The sequence below is a fragment of the Diabrotica virgifera genome, chromosome 2 (assembly GCF_917563875.1).
Source record: "Diabrotica virgifera virgifera chromosome 2, PGI_DIABVI_V3a".
Lineage (NCBI taxonomy): Eukaryota > Metazoa > Arthropoda > Insecta > Coleoptera > Chrysomelidae > Diabrotica > Diabrotica virgifera.
The window spans coordinates 119,595,783-119,618,852 of NC_065444.1; the positions used below are offsets into that span (position 1 = coordinate 119,595,783).

At 32.7% G+C, this 23,070-nt stretch overlaps 3 protein-coding genes and 2 long non-coding RNA genes across 6 annotated transcripts; 4 read left to right on the top strand and 1 right to left on the bottom strand.

The window, feature by feature from the left end:
• Window positions 1-1,362: 1,362 nt before the first annotated feature.
• On the top strand, window positions 1,363-3,077 carry LOC126879596 (zinc finger protein 510-like). The gene is made up of 3 exons (XM_050642764.1): window positions 1,363-1,826; window positions 1,917-2,045; window positions 2,915-3,077. The coding sequence occupies exons 1-3, from the start codon at window positions 1,748-1,750 to the stop codon at window positions 3,031-3,033; spliced, it is 327 nt and encodes a 108-aa protein (XP_050498721.1). The 5' UTR covers window positions 1,363-1,747; the 3' UTR covers window positions 3,034-3,077.
• A 2,104-nt stretch (window positions 3,078-5,181) lies between these two features.
• On the top strand, window positions 5,182-6,970 carry LOC126879594 (uncharacterized). 2 transcript variants are annotated; one of them, XM_050642761.1, is made up of 3 exons: window positions 5,182-5,939; window positions 6,448-6,729; window positions 6,786-6,970. In XM_050642761.1, the coding sequence occupies exons 1-3, from the start codon at window positions 5,303-5,305 to the stop codon at window positions 6,953-6,955; spliced, it is 1,089 nt and encodes a 362-aa protein (XP_050498718.1). In that variant the 5' UTR covers window positions 5,182-5,302; the 3' UTR covers window positions 6,956-6,970. The 2 variants fall into 2 exon arrangements, with proteins under 2 accessions (XP_050498718.1, XP_050498719.1); XM_050642762.1 differs by having other exon boundaries at window positions 6,451-6,729.
• An 8,027-nt stretch (window positions 6,971-14,997) lies between these two features.
• LOC126879601 (uncharacterized) lies at window positions 14,998-16,418 on the bottom strand. Its single transcript, XR_007696149.1, has 2 exons — window positions 16,159-16,418; window positions 14,998-16,098 (listed from the first exon to the last, which is right to left on the bottom strand). It is a non-coding gene; the product is annotated as an uncharacterized LOC126879601 (long non-coding RNA).
• Window positions 16,419-17,570: 1,152 nt separating this feature from the next.
• Window positions 17,571-19,446, top strand: LOC126880781 (piggyBac transposable element-derived protein 3-like). The gene is made up of 2 exons (XM_050644836.1): window positions 17,571-18,497; window positions 19,438-19,446. The coding sequence occupies exons 1-2, from the start codon at window positions 17,571-17,573 to the stop codon at window positions 19,444-19,446; spliced, it is 936 nt and encodes a 311-aa protein (XP_050500793.1).
• Window positions 19,447-19,803: 357 nt separating this feature from the next.
• Window positions 19,804-22,255, top strand: LOC126879599 (uncharacterized). The gene is made up of 3 exons (XR_007696146.1): window positions 19,804-20,057; window positions 20,118-20,426; window positions 21,238-22,255. It is a non-coding gene; the product is annotated as an uncharacterized LOC126879599 (long non-coding RNA).
• The last annotated feature ends 815 nt before the right edge of the window (window positions 22,256-23,070 follow it).

Genomic DNA, 23,070 nt, shown 5'->3' on the forward strand with positions numbered 1-23,070 from the left:
TTGGGATAGTCGGTCCAGGCCGTGTTTGGTCGGCGATTGGACTTCTCGGTTGTGTCATCCGTCTATGGTTGGTAATAAGGTATATTTTAAGTAATATTGGTAATGTTGTTTAATGCACCATTTTGGTTTTTTTGGGATGTAAAGAAAATAAAAACACAAAATATAAAAAATGCAGGCATTTTCTAATACCTTTAAAAGCACCATCAATACATTAAATTTATACAAAACATCTTTAACATAAATTCTGGCTTTTATATTAAAATTAGATTTTTTAAATTTACATATTTTTTGTTAAAAAGGTGATAAAAAATGAGCGCGTGTGTTTTTTAAAGGTGGAATATCCATATTTGACGGTAATCTGAGATGCGTTTATAAATTTCACATCAGGTAATTTTGTTTAAGTCCTTATTTATGTAATTATATAAATTTAAATACCTGATATGATGTCAAAATAGTTTACTTTTTATATAGGTAAAAAAACATAACCAGTCCGACTCTTTGAGCAACCATTGCACGCAGGCACTTTTTATAGTCGCTTCAGTTGTCTTATGCAACGCTTAAGGTTGCCTAGGCAACGTCAAGACAACTCAAAAATCGTCCACCAAATTAGTGCAGAATTGGGTCGTCTTCTAGGCAATAACAACGTTGTAACAAAACGTTGCCACGCGGTAGACAACGTTGTCGCGTCGACAAATTGCTACTTGGGCAAGTATGCAAAATTCGGTTTAGCAGAACACAGCCATTTTTCATAAGCAGGTTCCCGCTCTCCCCCACCTCTTATTTGCAAAGGTAGACTTAAACTTTATGGCCGAGAACCATTCTTATTGGGACACCCGGTACTTACGCCCGGTTTCATAATCAGTTAAAGTGGACTTTAAGTTTTAAGTTGGTACCCTTGTCAATGCAATTCATATGGGTAAATGTCAACGTTAAAGTGAACTTTAGTTAATGTTCACTTTAAGTTGATTATGAAACCGGGCGTTAAAAATCGCTTTAATTTTCCTAAATGTCCTGGTCTATAAGTTGATCATTGGTTACAACGCGTCATGGCCTGGCTTTTTCGTTGACAGTGTTTTGTGTGTTTTTGGTTCTGTGTTCTGTACTTCTGCTCATGTTCGCTGCGTCTGCGTGCATTGCTTCAAGCAACAAGCGAGCTTCAACAGTTCAACCTTGAATCAATTATCAATTTCAACGTGACCATATTACTTGGATCTAGGTATCCCACCTTAAATTTTTACCTTTACCATGCGAGCTGCGCGATGCTCCATTACGCATATTATGATTTTAAAATTTTGGCATTTTTGTTCCCGCCTTCCGGCTCCTCCTAACCTAACCTATATCTTATGTCAACTTGACAACTTTAATATACATACTACATAGGGCCGGTTGTTCGAACGCTAATCAAGAATGATCATTATCAAATAATTAATTACTGTCAATGTCAACTTTGTTTGGGTTGTTAAAAAGTCTGTGGAGTCTATAATCAATTAATATAACAATCATTATTAACATAATTAATAATAAATCTCATAATTGTAATTAATTATGTTTTCAGCAACCCAAACAAAGTTGACATTGACAGTTTTGGTGACAGTAATTAAATATTTAATAATGATCATTGTTGATTAGCGTTCGAACAACCGGCCCTAAATATAAAATATATTTATTGTTGATCTATTTGATTTATTGTTGATTTGATTTGTTGATTTATTTGTTGTGGATTAAGATCTGCTGCTAAATTATTTAAATGGCTCAGTGCAGTGAGTGCAAGAAAAACTTTTCCAATGATTATAATTTGAGAGTTCATGTAAAAAGAAAACATGCAGGTGAATGATTGATTAGATATTTATGTATTGATAATTTTGATAGACCTATATTTACCACCCTCTTATCTATGGACCTATATTTGTTTTTAGATAAATTAGACATTCTATGTCCAAGAAAAAGAAAACCCTCTGGGTCAGGTGTTAATGAATGCAAAGAGTGTGGCATAAATTTTACCCGACTTGATAATTTGAGATCCCACATTAAACATAAACATTCAGGTGAGTTTGTTTTTATTATGTTTAATGTTAACTAAGTACAAGCACAAGTTAACAGCACAGTACGTTTTGAGAACGTACAATTTTGGTACTGTACGTACATGATGTAAAATGTATGTTTTAAGTACGTACACTGGGGTACATACTAGTACGTACAGAAGAGTATGTACTATTACGTCTTAAGTATGTACCATGAGAAAGAAGAGCTAAAGCATATTTATTATGTTAGGTTAAACCTAATTTATTTGGTTAGGAATTTTCCACCTCGAGTACAGTTTTGATGTGATAATTCATTGCAAGACAGTTTCATTTAGATTTTTTTTACTTACTTTTGGTGTTGGTGCTTATATAGTGTGGTTTTCTGTTATCTTATTCAGCCGAGTGTTTTTTAACTTATATAGTCATACTGAAGACTAGGCACTAGGCTTGGAAGACGAAATAAACAGGCATTTGCAAATTCAGCATTGCTGCAGTTATAGTGGGTAAAATGTTTTGATTTTTAAGACTGTAATTAAATGCATTATGTAACGAAGATATTATGTACCTACTATACATTTAACTATAAATTATTGGGCTTAAAATAAACCATTTAAGGGTACTAGAGGGACATCAGTCTTAAAACAGATTTTTTTAAATTATAAAAAACAACCCACTTCTAAATCTCTAAATATTTAGAGCAGTTAAGCACTTCAAAAAATGAATTGATTTTCGGAAAAACACAAGGCAGACATACATTTAGCAGTATGTATTATTTATTTATATGGGTGTATTTCCATGGGTTAATTACCTAATGCTTCAGTTGATAATGGTTGTGATAAAATATTCTTTATTAAAAGTATCCAGTTTTATAATTTGATATTCTTTCTTTATAGAAGCTGCAATAAAAAGTCAAAAATGTAGTGATAAGAAGGTGGCGGAGCAAGAAATTGGACGATGGTTGAGGAGAGCCGGGGAATGCTTAAAAACTTTCAAGGAAAAGGAATCAGAATAAAAATTGAATTTATTTTTTTTAAATAATAAAGATATATTCGCCTATATTTACTTTTATTTACATAAATTATCATAAGTGTGTATAGTATGTACATAATATTATGTATATATGAGGCTATGAGAGTCAGAGTGGCCTAACTGATTTTAACATTACTTTATATAATCAAAGAAAATGATCAGAAGCAATCAATGTCCGATTGTTTTAGTAATTGTATTTTGATCAATAATGATTCTTGGTCAACATAAAACTACTAAAACAATCCGACATTATTAGCTTCTGATCATTTTCTTTGATTATGTAATGTTAAAATCAGTTAGGCCACTCTGGCTCTCATAGCCTCATATGTCATATAGTATATACTAGGTACATACCTTCAATATGTACTAGGTACGTACCTTCAGTACGTACTAGGTATGTACCTTCTGTACGTACCTTCAGACGTACTAGGTATGTACCATAATTTGGAAAATGTACGTATTAAGTACGTACTTCGTACAGCAAAGTATGTACATTGTACATACTTCATGTCCCATCAGTACGTACTTTTGTCTTATGTACGTACTTGTGCAGTTACTGGGAGTACACTAGTTCTTAATAAAAGGTTGTTGATTTGTTCGTGATTAGTGTTATGTACTAAGTTTGTTGTTCATTTGTTCGTGATTAGTGTTATGTACTAAGTTACTGTGTACTTACTAACTACTGTGTTTTCTTAAAAGTTATTCCTGAGATTAAGACTTTGTATATTTTATAAAGAATAAATAGTTTCTTGTGAACAAAATAAAATGGTGTCCAATTTTCAGATAAATCTGAAGAATTACTGGCAAGGCAAAACAATGGACAATATTTGTGTGATAAATGTGGCAGTCAGTTTCCTTTGTTAGCACTTTTAAAAAAGCATGCAGAATGCCACAGGGATAAAAAAATAATACAAATCAAGTGCAATATTTGTAATTATTTGGGAAGTGGTAGGGATATTTTAATTGCACACTACAATAATACCCATGGTATTAATATTGAACATGAAACTTACAAATTTGAATCATTGGAGACTTTTCAGGTTAGTATCAATCATTGTGCTTTTAAAATGAACTGCAGGAATGTATATTTTATTTTTAGACATGGAAATTGGAGATGGAAAAAAAAACTTTTTCAATGTTTATAAATAAAAGAAATAAAAACATAAATGAAACTACTACAAAACTTGAGTACTATTGTCACCGATCAGGGTATTATAAAGCTAGAGGAGAAAACATTCGTCATTTAAAGAGACAAGGGACAAATAAGATTAATGGATATTGTCCAGCTAACCTTACAGTTACCATAAAAAATGGAAAATATTCTGTTAATTACTGTGGAACGCATGTGGGACATAAACAAGTAGAGGACTTAGGGCACCTTTTTCTAACAAAAGAAGAACGACATCAAATTGCAGCAAAAATAGCTTCAAAAGTGCCAATGCAAGTTATTTTAAATGACGTTAGAGATTCAGTCTCCCAATGCCAACTCCAAAGAATGCACCTTCTAACGAAAAAAGATCTTTTTAACATTGAAAGGTCATATAATCTTAATGCGTCTTCGGTAAGGCATGAAAATGATGCCATTAGTGTGGAAGCATGGGTTAACGAGTTACGCTTAAATAACTGTGTTTCGTTTTATAAACGGCAAGATAGTCTTTCTGAGGAATATCCAGAACTGAAAAAAGAAGACTTCGCTTTAATTATAATGACAGATGGTCAAAAAGAATTACTTGCAAAGTTTGGAAATGACTGTATATGCATAGATGGCACCCATGGGTTGAATGGATATGGTTTCGAGTTACATACCCTTCTTGTATTGGATGATATACGTGAAGGATATCCATGTGCATTTCTCATTTTCAATCGGTCAGATGTTGCTGTATTCAAAATTTTTTTTAAATGTATTGAAGAAAAATTAGGATATAAAATCCTAGCAAAAGTGTTTATGTCAGATATGGCTGAGGCTTATTATAAGGCTTGGTTGGAAGTAATGTACCCTCCTAACTTTAGGTAAATATATAAGTTACTATTTTTCAATAATATATTTTATCAAACATTTTCTCTTATTATTAGTATTATAATTATTGTTGTTTGTTACAGATTATTTTGTGCTTGGCATGTAGACCGTGCATGGAGAAAAAACTTAAACAAATTGACAGAAAAAAAAGTTACTAGTCATATTTTTGTTTTATTTTTACGTTTACAGATATTATATTTTGTAGGTACAGGTTTACAAAATTTTAAGATTACTAATGCAAGAAAGAGAGATAAATACTTTTTTCAACATACAGGAGAAATTTTTATTATTTTTAAACGAGAGTGTGGAGACATTAGAGTTTGCTCAATATTATAAGGATAACTATATGTCAAAACCGGAGTTTTGGGCATATTGTTTTCGACTCAATAGTGGTATAAACACCAACATGCATATTGAGCGTATGCATCGCACTATCAAGCACATTTACCTACATGGTAAATTTGTGAAAAGACTTGACAAAGCTATTGATGGAATAATGAAATTTGTTAGAGACAAGCTGTTCGAAAGAGTAATAATATTGTACAAAGGTAAAGTTTCCACCAAGTTAAGTGATTTAAGACACCGACATAAATTAAGCGAAACAATGGACATTAAAAAAGTTATTTATAATAATTTAACTTATACTGTGGTATCATCTTCAACTAATGAGATGTATACAGTTGAGGAAGTTAAGTTGGATTGCACATGCAAGTTAATTTGTGATGAATGTAACACTTGCATACATCATTTTAGCTGCTCGTGTCTCGATAACTCCATTAAATGGAACATGTGCAAACATATCCATTTGGTTTGCAGATATATAAACCAGTTACCAAAGGCTGTTGAGATCATTGAAGAAGAATCATTTCTTGGTAAGTTCTTGCATATTAATTTCGTGTTCAAATATTTGGTGTAAAAATCAGTGTATCAAATTAATTATTTGTTAATTTCCACAGAAGCTCTGGAAATATATAAATAAATAAGATGAGTTTGTCAAAATACTTTATGTATTCCTACAGTGAGTACATTTGTGGGCTTGATTGCAGTTGTTGTGGTTGGAATGAGTTACGGTTTTAATTACATATGGACATTTAACAGAAGTCGAAATTGTGAGAATTATTTTGTAATTGATTGATCAGAAGATCAAAGAAATTAACTTTTTGTTTCGTATTTTTCATCTTGATATATAGGATAAAAAAATCATAACAAAATTGGCAAAAGTTTGAAAGAACTAATGCAAAGTTTTATAATAGCTTCTTAAAGTTTTGGTAGTTTCTGTTATAACTGTAGGGGTTACGGTGTTATGAATATGCTTAAATATCATATTTTTAAAAACGTAATTAAGCACAAACAATTCTATTAAAAAATATTTCTTTTTAGCAGAAAATAATCTTATCATGGATGTTAACAAAAAAGATCAAGAAATCTCAAGCTTAATTGAAACAATTACCACTAATAAGCCAATGCAACAAAAAAATTATTATGATCAAGTTTGTGAAAGGAAACAAAAAATTATGGATGAAATGGCTCGGCTACAAAACGAAATTAAGTTGGTCAATTCTATTGAAGAAATTGAGGTATTTGAAAGAAATATGGCACCAATTTGGCCATGCCTTGCTGCTGTAAGAGACCACCGCAAATCACATGTTGGTTTACCAGAAGGTATAATTAGGGCTATATTTGAAAATTATTGTATGTTCTAATTTGTATTATTTTAGTATCAGCTTCTATCAAAAACATACCACCTAACAAAAAAATAGAGCCTCAGAGGAGATTATATAGGACAAAAAAACAACCAAAAGGGAAGAAATTAACACTGAACAAACCCTCAGCTCAAGAAGCAGATTTGTTAGCAGCTCAATTATTGCTAAAGAACAAGTTAGAATAAAATCCTTTCAGCAACAACTGGTTTTGGTTTTTTTTAAATTTATAATAAACGTTATAATCAGATTGGTTTTATTTTTATTTAAAACTGCGATAATTTTGAACTCTGATAAGTAGATTAGTTAATGTGCATATATATACTATTGATTGAAACAACAATAAAAACAAGGTGTAAATCATTATTGATGATTATTCACAACAATAACCAAGTTTTACTAATGCAATTACAACTAAGAATAATAAAAATGGGCCTCAATTTTTGACCCTTTGCTTCGTTAATGAATGTATTCGCTTCGTATACTAAAAGATGCGAAGCAAATACATTTGATAACAAAGCGAAGGGTCAAAAATCGAGGCCCTGATTAACATAAATTTGAGGAAGGATTGTATTAAAACGCAGGTTAGGAGAACTCCAAAAAAATATATTAAAATTATTAAATTAAATGGATAATTGTTTCCTGATTTCAAGAAATAATAAATTGACAATTTATTTGACAACTATTAGATTTAAGCTAGATATTTAATTAACCAATTATAATCTTTCATTTATGTAGTCTTATCGAAATTATCATTAAAATAAGTGATTAAAATGGTGACTAGCAATTCTCATAAATAAAAAACTTACAACTAATTCTTAATTTAAAAGGAAATATCCTTCATATTATTTTAATTTCCAAAAAGTCTATTCCTCATTTCCTCTTCCAAAAAGTTTATTTCTTGTTTTCTTTGACAAACATTGAGTACTTCTACTGGTTTTTTGTGTGTTTCTTTACATTTTATTCCCACTACTGCAACTAAATAGCAAAATCTTTTACAATGAAACTTTTTTAAACTTCTTTTTTAATTTAAATATTATGTTTATATGGGATTAAGCCACAATTTATTGGTTGTAATGAAAATCACATTTTTTAACTAACCAAAGTTTGACGTTTTGAAATCGTTCTCAAAATATTTTGAAATTTTGAACAACCTAAGAAAACGATAAGTTATTTTGTGGTTATTTTTAATGGTTATATATTGATCTTCTTTTTTAATCTGTAAAAGATACAGGTTAGGTTAGGAGAAACAAAATGTCAAATAAAATCATCTGCGTAACATTGCTGCGTAATGGTACATAGCGCATCTCGCATGGTAAAGGCACAGTATATTCGCGGTGTGCAAGTACTTGGAAGGGAAACGAGAAACGACCATGCGCGAGTCGCGGAGAAATATTGCAACTATCTTAAATAATTCATATTGTCAATTGAAATTGTCAAATTGACGTATATTTCATACCTTCTGTCATTGAAGGAGAAAAAATATATATTGCTCCACAATATTGATATGATATGCAATTATTATATAAAGATAAATTTAATTAATTGTATTTTGCTTGCAGTACTGCATTTTAATAACTAATTTTATTTATTACATACAATTGTTTACGTTTGCATAACATAACCTGTATCTTATTTTTTCTTCTTATTATTTTTTTGGACTATGGCCTTGACAATTATCCACTAACCAGGACTAATATAATTGGCCAATATAATTAAAAGTGCGAATAAAAGTACAGAGCGTAGAAATAGGGGTCGCTTTGCCGAACTTGCACGGTCCCAATAGGTTTATTGGCCATGAGCCGATGGGTAGAGGGGATTTGACAGCTTTCGCCAGCGCTGTTAGTGGCAGTTTTGTGCATTTATCTGATAAATTTAAATGGCGCGCCATGGGTAGAGGAGAGGGGATTTGACGGTGTTCGTCAGCGCTGTTAGTGCAGCGTTGCCACATTTAGTAGATTTCTACTTTTTTGGTAGATTTTTGATATTTTTTAAAAAATTCTAGTAGGCAATATTTTTTAGTATATTTGTGGTATATTTCAACATTTTCTTATGAAAAAAATAAAATTTGCTTTTTAATAGTATTTACCCCATTTCTAAATTAATTTTTAGACATTTTGTTATAATTTCCCAATGTCATTACCGAAAATAAGATTCAGGGGTGGGATTCTGTGTACAAATCGCTAACACCGCCGACCGCTTTCTATCAATGTCAATATATTTGAATTTTTAGTTTTAATTCAAATATTATCTTGTTTTACTAAGTGTCACTTCAGCATCAACTAGCAAAACTAGAAAATAATTCAATTACAGCTAAAAATTCAAATATTTTCACGACAATTGACATCGATAGAAAGCGAAGTGTAGATATCTACAGTGCACGGAATCTAGCCCCAGGACGTAGATGATGCGAATATTAAACAGAAATGAAACTGGATTTTGGTGTAACAAACTTGCAGATTTCAAGTAGCAGTGCAATCACTACCTATTTCAGGTATTATTGAAGCGTTCTGGCATTCGGTGTGCCTGTTAGAAGCTAACGATGGAAAACTAACATATCTATAATATATGTAACTTTGCAAAACAACAAATGTTGTGTTTGCGTGTTTCTAATGTAAAATGTGAAATAATTGTTTGAAGAATATGATCCAGACATGCAGATGTTAAAATCAGTGGATGACAAAATATTATATACAAATATTAAATATAAAACTGATAAAAATTAATAATATTAGTTGGTCATTTTGTTCCCCAGTTAAAATATAAAAAAGTTTGGTTTTTGTTTACAAACAGTCATATTCATTTCTAGTTAAACTCACTCTGTGGCTTAGTGGTAAGAGCGCCTACCTTTGGATCGAAAGGACCGAATGGTCGTGAGTTCGAATCTCACCAGGGTAGAGAATTTTTCGTTAATTATAAATTAATAAATGAAAATAGTTTCTATCCTTGTGGGATCGGTACCTACCGGAGGGACCGCAGACGTTCGGATACAATTAGCGTCTCTGCAAAGACAATGACATCGACTTTGCAAAGTAACAAGACACTTACTCAACACACACACTACACATAACACTAGCTACCTAATTGGTAAAATCCACTGTACCATCACGATGCCAATGCCCATTAGCTGTCGAGGCATTAGCTAAATAAAAAAAATTTCTAGTTAGTCACCTGTTATTTTTATTATAAAAAGTCCTAAATTGTATACAAATATATTAATAAAGTTTTATAGTATATTTTAGTTTTTGATAAGTAGATTTTAGTAAGCTAAACTTACAGTAGATTTTCTAAATAAAATGTGGCAACGCTGTGTTAGTGGCAGTTGGCAGTTTTGTTTTGTGCATTTGATAAACTTCATAAACTGAAATGGCGGATAATATGGATTTTTCAAAAAAGAAAACAAGATATTGCAGCTGTTGTATTGATTCATGTAAAAATACTGAATATAACAGTACTGGATGCATTTATTATATTCGGAAACATTGCGTACATGTCCCGCATCAACTAAATCCTTTCCTTTTTTGGTGTTGCTGATTGAAATTGGATATCATGGTAAATAAGACTTGAATCCAGTATAATGTTTAATATCCATTTTGATAGAATTCAAACAAATTACAATTCATACAAATTACAAATAATTTTAATAAGCAAATCAGTAAGCACACAAAAATAAACAGAGGTAACATTAAACATGTTAATTCATTTAAACTTATTCTTTTTCTCAATGGTCTCTTGCGTAAGCAGTCATCCAGTCGCACGAACTTATATATTAATATTAAAATTATAATGAATAAAATAAAAAAACATAATTAATTTTACTATTAATTGTGTGTATTCATTTAGTAATCAGGTTACAATAATATTTCAGTTCATAATTTGTGTCTTTCTAGATAAGTATCATATTTTTCTCGTTTTGTATATTTCACATACATAAATTTTATCAGAAAAGTATAAGTTTCAAACCGCGAGATAGCGCTACCGTCGAAACTCACAGCCAATACAACAATCAGTATAGTCACTTGCCGTGAAGTACGTTATGAAAAAATGTTCCATTTTTCCCACTGCGCATCGAGACCTTGCAGCCGGACGCAAGCGCATAACAGCGTGTGTTATACTGCTCAACATTATTTTTGATACACTGCTCGAAAATAAATAGGACAAATTTGAAATAGATTTTTCGAAATAAGGAATACTTTTCTACAATTAACGTTTACGAAGCTCTTGACAATTTATCGATAGTTTCATAAATAATTATTACTGTTGTTCTGAAGACTAAATGTATCAGCTTTAATGGATTCATTGAGATAATAAGTGCGTTCGCGGGTGCCTGTCGGCGACAAATTAGCAGCAAAACGCATGCGCACTTTAAAATTATATAAATAATATCGTTAATAGATAAATATACAAGGTATATTTACCTATTATAATTTAATAATTAGTTATTAATATTAATTAAAAATAAATATACCTTGTTTATTTATCTATTAACGATATTATTTATATTAAATGAGGTTAGAAATTGTCGGCGACAATTTGTCAACTGTACCCGCGAACGCACCTTATGTACCTACGATTTTCAACTAAATAATTTTTTCTATATAAACAAAATTTTAGTCTAACAATGGGCTCTACTTTATCTTCATTGGTCTTCTTCTTCTAATGCCTACTCCACTAATGAAGGTTGGCTATAACCACTGCAAATTAGTTTCATTATTAGCGAATATATTTATGGATTTCTAAAGAAGTATTGTTTTCACTCAGTTTTGAAAAAAATGTGAAAGCGTTGAATTATATACGTCCGTCTGTCCGTAAACACAACTCCTCAGTCATTAAACCAGATAGAATGACAAATGAGGTGTCGGATGAAAGCTTATATAATCCAAGGATGGTACTAAAGGTGAGATATTTGGCAAAGGACTTCCAGTTTTAAAAATGCAATCGGAAATACGGTTTTAAATTCTCCGGGATAGTACAAGCGATATATTATTCGACGCACCGTAGCAAGAGGAGTCTTCCTTCTTGTAGGTAGGCTTTAAAGACTGTTTCTTCTTCAATATTAGCCTCCTAAATTGTTTAAATTATCGCACCATCTTTTTCTTAGTCTGCAAATACCTCTTCATCCATTTGGTGACTTATCTCGTACTATCCTATCCTCTGCCATTCTACTAATGTGTTCGTTCCACTCCAGTTTCCGTTTTGTCACTCATCCATTTAGGTATGTCTTCTACATTGCATGATCTTCTTATGTTTTCGCATCTCTCTCTATCCAATAGACTTTTCCCTGATATTCGTCTAAGTATTTTCATCTCGGTTGTTTCTAGTAGTCGTCTCGTTTTAGATGTTTCAGGTCTTGTTTCTGCCGTGTATGTCAATATAGGTCGAAATGCTGCTTTATAGATTCTTGCTTTTGTGTCTTGTCTTAGGTGTTCGTTCTTCCAGATTGGAAGAGATTAAGAGATCCCAGCGCTTTACTTGCTTTTAAGCTTTCTTGTAGTACTTCCTCTTCAACATCTCCGTAACTGGGTATATCTATTCCCAGATATCTAAACCTTGCTTCCTGCTTTAATATTTTCCCATCAATTTCGATTTTACCTCGTAGTGGGTATTTAGATGTCATACATGTGTTTTTTCTGCTGATATTATCATATATTGATATTGTATTTCTTGGCTGTTGTATTGAAGATGTGTGTTAATCTGGAGATTGTCTTCTGTCTTGGCGATTAATGCGGCGTCGTTTGCATAACCTAATATTTGGAGTTTTTTGTTCCCCATTCTGTAACCATGATCTTTAAATACTGCTTCTATTATTTCGTCCATTATTAGATACATTAAAGAGCAGTGGGCTTAACGGGTTCCCTTGTCTGACTCGGCTTTGTACTGGTATAAACTGTGTTAGTTTTCCATTTATCTTTGCCTGTATTCGATTATGGAAATAGATGTTTTCGATGGTTCGTATAATATTGATTGGCATGTATCTTTCGACTTGGATGCGATCGAAAGCCTTTGTCAGGTAAAACATAGATCTGCTGGTTTATTGTACTCGATGGCCTTTTCTGTGATTTGTCTTAGTACGGAAATAAATAGTACAATACTGGCGTCTACGCTACAAACGCATTCAATATGCTAAGGAAAATGTGGTCTTCACATCAGATGACAATTAAAACCGAAAGACTATTCAACAGCAACGTGAAGACTGTATTACTATATGGAGCAGAAACTTGGAAAGTGTCAAGAAAATGTATTGGACAGATGCAGGTATTCATAAATAAATGCCTAAGGAAGATTCTTAACATTTACTGGCCAAACCGTATATCAAACCAAGAGCTATGGACAAGAACTAACCAGAAACCTATGTATATCTAAGATAATATGCAAAAGGAAATGGAGTTGGATGGAGCACACACTAAGGAGACCTGACACAGACATAGCGAGGCAAGCCCTAGAATATACACCACATGGAAAGAGAAGACCAGGTAGACCCGTAGAAATGTGGAAAAGAAATTAATGCTATAGGGCTTTTCATTGATTGTCATTTGCTTCGAGCTGCTGTCATATGTTGTATAATCTGTGTATAATACTAATATACACAGAGATATGTCAACAATAGATCAGGCTAGTCATATGCCACTCAATGCATCGGGGTGTAACGCTGATATCAAGTACGGTGGTCTAGCTATCTTTGTCTGTCGTGCGAGTGTGAGCGTATCTACCAAGAGGTGGGAGTAATGGAACGACAGTTACACAGAGGCGGCAGCCATCATATGCTAGAGAGAGAAAGCTGAGCGCCAGTAGAGAGAGAAAGATAGACCACCAACCCGAACTTTTCTGCGTTACTCTATTTTTCGAACTGGCCTAATCTATTCTGTTATATCTATGAATATACACGGATTATACAACATATGACAGAAGCTCGAAACAAATGACTGTGAATGAAAAGCCCTATTGGGAAAACCTGGACAGAAATAAAGATCAGTGCAAAGGATAAGACAGAATGGAGGCAGACAGTTGACGCCCTATGCTCCGCATGGAGTGAAGAGGAATAAGTAATTAAGTAAGTACTGGCGTCTACGCAGGATCTTCCGGATCTGAATCCTTGTGAGAAATCTAAAAAACGAGGTACTGATGTCTTGTCAAGAGCTAATGAGAAAATTAATAAGAGGACTTTTCTATAGAGGAAAAAAATAATAATACATTCGAATTATAAATTATATTTTGAGAATTTCAATTTTACAATACCAATTTTATTTTTTACAGATATATTCCCTACAAGCATTTCAAATTCATCCTTAAAATAAAGTTTAATAGGTACATAAAATGAACTTATAAATTTCTGTTTTGAAAGGGTTGTAGATACCTACTATATACCTACTCAGATCTATACCTACTCAGCATCATATTGAGAAATCACAGAATCGTAAATATACAGTAATGAGCACTCACACTAATAACCGGCAAAATAACGCAAAAGATGGAAAACATATTAACTTGTGAGATAAAAAGAGATGAAACTGGTAGAAGTGGAACTTATCGTTATAAACGAATAAATTAACATAACCTTGGATAAGAGTTTTAACCTCCATTTTTCACTTTGAGTGATATTGGGCTAGTTTCTGGGTCCGTGTATTTTCATACACCACCACACAAACCCGCCGACACCAATGTAGTTTAGAAATAGCTATCTCTAAACTACAGTGGAACCAGCGGGCTTGTGGGACATGGTATGAAGGTACACAGACTTAGAAACTACCCCAATATCACTCACAGTGAAAAATAGAGTTAGCAGGTTAACACTCTTAGCCGACGATAACATTACATAGTTTCCCACCTTTAGATCTCTGTGACAGGAGTATTTTATAAAATTCTCCTGGCACAGTGACAGTTCTCATACTCATCTGATACGTCTAAAGGTGGGAAACTATGTAATGCAATGTTAATTTATATGTTTATATCGATAATTTCTCTCAGTTTCATCTCTTTTTACTTCAGAATGCATCCCATGTTTCCCATCTTTGGCGTTATATCCCATATTTTGCCAGTTATTAGCATGCTCATCACTGCATATTGGACTTTTTACACATAGTATCTTAGAATCCCTTGGAAGTAAATAATAAATCATGTACCTAGTTTTATTTTCATCAATAAATTCATGAAAGTATGACTGATGTTGAAAATTCATTTGACATACTGGCAAATAATTGTAATTCCTTCAGAGCAGGTGTCCCTAGAAAGAATAACATATGTTTTATATTAAAATATATTAAATTCATATTGATTAGCAGAATAAATAGAGTTTTTAGGTTTAATTCTCCTCATTCACATAATTTAATACCAGATAATGTCGCCCTACTTCCATATGCTAATGACCTAGTTTTTTATATAACAGCCTAAACCCCATTTTGGACTCCATTCACATTAACCAATATTATCAGATATTCATGAATAGTGTCACCACAATCTTCTTTAACAACATACTATTCTTTCATAGATCTGGTCGTTATCACAATATAATCCCATATATACCAAAAATTCATGCTGGAGTGAGAAATTGGAAATCCAAGCAAAGGATAGGAAAGAGTGGAAGCTGATTCTGGAACAGGCCAAGACCCACCATGGGCTGTAGAGCCAATGCTGATACCTAAAAATGAACTCAAATATTTAGTGGTCTTTTTGTCCCGCAATCTTAACTAGAATAAGCATATTGAAAATATAATTGGAAAAACTATTAAAGGCATGGCTGTGCTGCCTAGTAAGGCCCATATAGATTTTGGAAGCATCTTTATGAAACCAGCACGTAAACAATTATTATAGATTTAAAAATTAGACTCACTATGGATAGAGTAGTAAGATGATACAACGAATGCAGAGGTAACCGTCTATATTTGTTATCAATGGTTTCTAGGAACATGGTTCTTCAAAACAGATGTCAATGATTTTTAGAGTTTAGATAAAGACGGTTATGTACCAAATTCATGAAAAAAATCTACACTTTCTCAGAATCATCCAACGATTTGAAACATATACTCATACCTTCAATTATATATGTCATAGATTCCCTTAAGGCACTTTGCCACTGGTTGTAACTTCTCAATAGATGTGCCTACAGAATTACAAAATTATCATTCCAGTTTAAGAAAGAACACACCTTCAACTTGAATGTTTAATCTCAAGACATATTTCGTTTATTTTATTTTGCATTGTTTTGCAACCCGCTTTTCAGTATTTCTGCAAAGGCCTGCTCCTCAAGATGCATATTTAAAAGTTAATGTAACAACACTGAGGACTGTTCATAGAAAGTTTATCACATTGAACAATTTCTTTTCATTCTGCAAACCTAAAACGACAGCACGTCAAAAATGATGTCAATGATATTAAATAGAATTTACGTTCTTACCGATTTTCATCCATGGGCAACAGGAAGAAACTCAAATTTTTATGCTGCCTGGAATTTTGCCACATAAATAAACACACACATTGCCTTTGGGTTAAATTCATCATAATCCCAATTCAAAATCACCAACCTTCTTAGAAAACTGGAGAAATACCACAGTAATGCACATTAAATTCGAAGTAAACCAACTTAACAATTGCAAAATATGAGAAAACAATAATAAATAACTCTAAATAAACAACTGTTTGTTTATAAGGTTATGTTTGGAATCAGGGCCCAGATCTACTCACTGTTGCCAAATGTCACCAATTTAGATAGTTACTTGTGATTAATTGTTTGAATACATTCAATCAATAATCAGAAAATATTATTTTTCAAATTTTATACAAGTGTGTACGTAAAGGATTTTACCATTTATGAATTTAATTTTCAGCTTTTTGAAAAAAATCGATAATCATAATTATTTTATTATAATTTTGGAATATTCTTTATCGGAATATTTTAAATCTTGCAACAGCAACATTTTCCTCCTAGTCTACTACGCAGTCTGCTAGGAGTTTCTGCAAGCGCAGGAACCGCATAAAAACTAGAGTGAACTAACTGTTTCGAATAGCAAAAAAACTGTGGTAAAGGCACAGTTTTTTTGCTTATACGAAACAGTTAGTTCACTCTAGTTTTTATGCGGTTCCTGCGCTTGCAGAAACTCCTAGCAGACTGCGTAGTAGACTAGGAGGAAAATGTTGCTGTTGCAAGATTTAAAATATTCCGATAAAGAATATTGAATATTCCAAAATTATAATAAAATAATTATGATTATCGATTTTTTTCAAAAAGCTGAAAATTAAATTCATAAATGGTAAAATCCTTTATGTACACACTTGTATAACCCTTACGCTCCATACACTCACAATTGTGAGCGTCTTATTTATAAGTGATATTAGGTTTAAAATATCATTTTGCACCAGTTGCTGCTCTACGACACGATAGTGGGTGCACGTGTCTATCATATTGTCGCGGGAGATTCCCGAAAATTTGCTTAGATCCGTATGATATTGTTCAGTGAATGGTAACGACTTTTTGTCAAGTGTGTTAATATGGCTTTTAGACGTAAGTACACATTTTTATTTGTTTTAAAATATTTATTTTGGTGGATAGTCGTCACAAATTGTGTATGTTTACCTATTTAGACAAAATCATTCAATACTAATTTGAGGTTACAAATCCACAAACGTGTTTTGAAGAACAACACGTTTGTGAGGGTCAGGAGTGAGCGGTGTCAATGTAAGTTTTGAAGTGTTTCACGTTTATGTAGGCCGGGAGTAAATGGTGTAACAATGTAAAAAAAATAAATAATGATTCAGTGAACAAAACTGATAACAAGGGTTTCTTTTTCAGGAACAACTAGAAAAGTTGACATGGCGAGACTGGCTGCTCATCCAGATGAAATCTACGAACTGCTGGATGAAATTGATTCCGATTTGGAAATTGAACTCGAAGATGATGATGATGATTGGGTACCGTCTGAAGAGGAGAATTTGTGTGTACAAGATGATGAAATTGAAGAAAGTGATAAATCTGATGAAAGTGGAGACGAAAATGATTCAGCAGTTCCCAGTACTGTACAAAATCTCCAAAAATCATCAATGCTAAATTGGGGTAGAACTAATCCATTTAAAAATGAAAATATACCCGAAACAATACTTCCAGATCCCACTGAAGTTTTAACACCATGGTGTTACTTTGAAAAGTATTTAGGAAACTCATTTTTTCAACTGTGTGCAGAACGTACTGCACAATTTTATTTACAAAAACACGGAAGGGAACTTAAACCCAAAGTAACTCCTGAAGAAATAAAAAAATTTTTTGGAATCCATGCAGTGATGGGTTGTTTAAAATTCCCTCGAATTCATTTATATTGGAGCAGTCGCTTTAAACTTCCTGTAATTGCGGATGCGATTCCAAGAGATAGGTTGTACCTCTTGAGAGTCAATCTTCATATTGTGGATGTATGCACGGTAACAGAAGAAATTAAAAAAAATAATCGTCTGCGGAGAGTTCAGCCAATGATCGATTTAGTCAGAAGCCGATGTCGGGAATTAAAGAGAGAATCTGAAGCTGCATTCTCAATAGACGAACAGATGATTCCGTTTCTTGGTCGATGTGCTCTTCGGCAATATGTAAAAAATAAACCAAGACCTGTGGGTTTAAAAAATTTCGTTTTATCAAAAAGTGATGGTACTGTCCTAGATTTTGAAATATATCAAGGAACAAGTACCAATTTAAGAAATAAAGAACTGGGACTCGGACCGTCAGTCATCCTTAGGCTAGTGGAAACGTTACCGGTTAATAGCTTTGTATTCTTCGACAGATATTTTTCGACGATACCTTTGTTGCTCAAATTATCTGAGCTACAAATACATGGCACAGGAACTATTATGAACAATCGTTTTAAAGGATTTACATTTAAAACAGATAATCAGATGAAAAGAGGCGATTCTGAGCAGGTTGTTAGCAGTGATCAGAAGATATGTATCACTAAATGGAAAGATAATAAATCCGTTTTAATGGCATCTACGGCTTTTGGCCAAGAACCCACACATTTAGTCAAACGATGGGATAAAGCTAGTGCTAGTCGTGTAGAGGTTCCATGTCCAAACGTAATTAAAATTTACAACGAAAAGATGGGTGGAGTCGATATCTGCGATCAGATGATGGAGTGTTATAGAACTTTCTTCAAAACTCGCAAATGGACATTAAAGGTAATCCTACATCTATTTGATTTAGCTATTGTTAACAGTTGGATGGAATACCGTCGCGACTGCCGAAGTAACCAATACAAATCAAAAGATATTAAAGATTTATTATCCTTTCGCTTAGAACTAGCAGATTATTTGTTATGTGGAACGAAAAGTCCAAATACAGAAAACGTGGACACAGAAGATGAACATGAAGACCCTCGTCCAAAGAAAATGAGACCGTCACCTTTACCTTGCACTGACAAAAGATATGATGGTTTTAATCACTGGCCTGTCTTGGAAGATCTAAAAAATCCTTTATGTTGCAGATTGGAATCCTGTAAGAGTAGGTCAAGAGTTTCATGTAGCAAATGTAAAGTTTATCTCTGTATGAGCAAAAATCAAAATTGTTTTTTAACTTTCACAACAAATAATGTGTTAAAAATATACTAGTTATTAACATTTGTAATAAATGACAATATTATGTGTACTTAATATTACTAATAAATGTTGTAAAATGTTATAATTTATTTGTTTTGTTTTCTAGGGGGAGTAGTCATACACTCCCAGTACTCACAAATGTGTCAGTCACACAATTGTGCATGTCATGCATATACTCCTGGAAAACACAATCGTGAGTATCAATAAAATCTGTCAAAGTGACATACCAAAATTCTGAAAAAAATTAGTATATCTCTTTGTTCCCATATAAATTGAAAAATAGACTGAACAACTTTATATGTCAACTTACATAGTTTCGGGAGTGTAAGGGATAAAATTTGAAAATTAATATCTTCTAATTATTGATTGAATGTATTCAGAAAATTAATCACAAGTAACTATCTAAATTGGTGACATTTGGCAACAGTGAGTAGATCTGGTTTATTTATTTCATGTATGTTTATTCCAAACATAACCTTATATTATAAACAGTTGTTTATTATGATTATTTATTATTGTTTTCTCATATTTTGCAATTGTTAAGTTGGTTTACTTCGAATTTAATATGCATTACTGTGGTATTTCTCCAGTTTTCTAAGAAGTTTGGTGATTTTGAATTGGGATTATGATGAATTTAACCCAAAGGCAATGTGTGTTTATTTATGTGGCAAAATTCCAGGCACCATAAAAATTTGAGTTTCTTCCTGTTGCCCATGGATGAAATCGGTAAGAACGTAAATTCTATTTAATATCATTGACATCATTTTTGACGTGCTGTCGTTTTAGGTTTGCAGAATGAAAAGAAATTGTTCAATGTGATATACTTTCTATGAACAGTCCTCAATATTGTTACATTAACTTTTAAATATGCACTTTACATCTTGAGGAGCAGGCCTTTGCAGAAATACTGAAAAGCGGGTTGCAAAACAACGCAAAATAAAACAAACGAAATATGTCTTGAGATTAAACATTCAAGTTGCAGGTGTGTTCTTTCTTAAACTGAAATGATAATTTTGTAATTCTGTAGGCACATCTATTGAGAAGTTACAACCAGTGGTAAAGTGCCTTAAGGGAATCTATGACATATAATTGAAGGTATGAGTACATATATGTTTCAAATTAATTGTTGGATGATTCTGAAAAAGTGTAAATTTTTTTCATGAATTTGGTACATGACTGTCTTTATCTAAACTCTAAAAACCATTGACATCTGTTTTGAAAAACCATGTTCCTAGAAACCATTGATAACAAATATAGACGGTTACCTCTGCATTTATTGTATCATCTTACTACCCTATCCATAGTGAGTCTAATTTTTAAATCTATAATTGCTTACGTGCTGGTTTCATAAAGATGCTTCAAAAATCTATATGGGTCTTATTAGGCAGCACAGCCATGTCTTTAATAGCTTTTCCAATTATATTTTCAATATGCTTATTCTAGTTAAGATTGCGGGATAAAAAGACCACTAAATATTTGAGTTCATTTTTAGCTATCAGCATTGGCTCTACAGCCCATGGTGGGTCTTGGCCTGTTCCAGAATCAGCTTCCACCCTTTCCTATCCTTTGCTTGGCTTTCCAATTTCTCACTCGAGCATGGATTTTTGGTATATATGGGATTATATTGTGATAACGACCAGATCTATGAAAGAATAGTATGTTGTTAAAGAAGATTGTGGTGACACTATTCATGAATATCTGATAATATTGGTTAATGTGAATGGAGTCCAAAATGGGTTTAGGCTGTTATATAAAAAAACTAGGTCATTAGCATATGGAAGTAGGGCGACATTATCTGGTATTAAATTATGTGAATGAGGAGAATTAAACCTAAAAACTCTATTTATTCTGCTAATCAATATGATTTTAATATATTTTAATATAAAACATATGTTATTCTTTCTAGGGACATCTCCTCTGAAGGAATTACAATTATTTGCCAGTATGTCAAATGAATTTTCAACATCAGTCATACTTTCATGAATTTATTGATGAAAATAAAACTAGGTACATGATTTATTATTTACTTCCAAGGGATTCTAAGATACTATGTGTAAAAAGTCCAATATGCAGTGATGAGCATGCTAATAACTGGCAAAATATGGGATATAACGCCAAAGATGGGAAACATGGGATGCATTCTGAAATAAAAAGAGATGAAACTGAGAGAAATTATCCATATAAACATATAAATCAACATTACATTACATAGTTTCCCACCTTTAGACGTATCAGATGAGTATGAGAACTGTCACTGTGACAGGAGAATTTTATAAAATACTCCTGTCACAGAGATCTAAAGGTTGGAAACTATGTAATGTTATCATCGGCTAAGAGTGTTAACCTGCTAACCCCATTTTTCACTGTGAGTGATATTGGGGTAGTTTCTAGGTCTGTGTACCTTCATACCATGTCCCACAAGCCCGCTGGTTCCACTGTAGTTTAGAGATAGCTATTTCTAAACTACATTGGTGTCGGCGGGTTTGTGGGGTGGTGTATGAAAATACACAGACCCAGAAACTAGCCCAATATCACTCAAAGTGAAAAATGGAGTTAGCAGGTTAAAACTCTTATCCAACGTTATGTTAAGTTATTCGTTTATAACGATAATTTCCACTTTTACCAGTTTCATCTCTTTTTATCTCACAAGTTAATATGTTTTCCATCTTTTGCGTTATTTTGCCGGTTATTAGTGTGAGTGCTCATTACTGTCTATTTACGATTCTGTGATTTCTCAATATGATGCTGAGTAGGTATAGATGAGTATCTACAACCCTTTCAAAACAGAAATTTATGAGTTCATTTTATGTACCTATTAAACTTTATTTTAAGGATGAATTTGAAATGCTTGTAGGGAATATATCTGTAAAAATAAAATTGGTATTGTAAAATTGAAATTCTCAAAATATAATTTATAATTCGAATGTATTATTATTTTTTTCCTCTATAGAAAAGTCCTCTTATTAGTTTCCTCATTAGCTCTTTTAACAAGACATCAGTACTTCGTTTTTTAGATTTCTCACAAGGATTCAGATCCGGAAGATCCTGCGTAGACGCCAGTACTTACTTAATTACTTATTCCTCTTCACTCCATGCGGAGCATAGGGCGTCAACTGTCTGCCTCCATTCTGTCTTATCCTTTGCACTGTTCTTTATTTCTGTCCAGGTTTTCCCAATAACCCGTGTTGAGCTGCCCCCCCCCCCACTTGCAAAAATTAAAAAACGAATAGCCCTGATTTATGAGCTATTTATGAGCTCTCATATTCCGCAAACTAAAAATTTTGAGCTCGTTCCACTGAGCAGGAATTTAATACTTTAGTGGGGGGGGGGGGCTGAGTCAGCCCCCCCCCTCTACTTAAAAATAGGAATATTGAATCGGTTTTTGCGGCAGAATTACGAGCTATTTATGAGCTCTTGAAATTATATAGTTTCGATTTTTGAGCTCATCCCCTTCACCCCCAAACAACCCTTTAATTGATTTAACTTAAGAGAGAAATGCTGAGAAAGCTTAAAATATATCGTATTGAGGATATAATTCCTATAGCGTATATACTCTAAGAATAAACTATTAAATCACGTGCATTTCGATTATTGAGCTACAACCCCTTCGCAAGAAAACCACCCTATCTTCCCGGCTTAAGAGAAAGTTTTACTTGAAATGCATTAAATTAATTATTTGGCGACTACATATCATTCAATAATTTATAAGCTTTCAAATTACGCGCATTTAAATCAGTAA

Bases quoted from the DNA above. Each gene is read 5' to 3' on its own strand.
- LOC126879596 (XM_050642764.1), top strand. From the start codon at position 1,748: ATGGCTCAGTGCAGTGAGTGCAAGAAAAACTTTTCCAATGATTATAAT. The intron at 1,827-1,916 runs GTGAATGATTGA...ATTTGTTTTTAG, and splicing joins TGTAAAAAGAAAACATGCAG to ATAAATTAGACATTCTATGT. The intron at 2,046-2,914 runs GTGAGTTTGTTT...CTTTCTTTATAG, and splicing joins CATTAAACATAAACATTCAG to AAGCTGCAATAAAAAGTCAA.
- LOC126880781 (XM_050644836.1), top strand. From the start codon at position 17,571: ATGGCGAGACTGGCTGCTCATCCAGATGAAATCTACGAACTGCTGGAT.
- LOC126879594 (XM_050642761.1), top strand. From the start codon at position 5,303: ATGCAAGAAAGAGAGATAAATACTTTTTTCAACATACAGGAGAAATTT. The intron at 5,940-6,447 runs GTAAGTTCTTGC...ATTTCTTTTTAG, and splicing joins TGAAGAAGAATCATTTCTTG to CAGAAAATAATCTTATCATG. The intron at 6,730-6,785 runs GTATAATTAGGG...GTATTATTTTAG, and splicing joins ACATGTTGGTTTACCAGAAG to TATCAGCTTCTATCAAAAAC.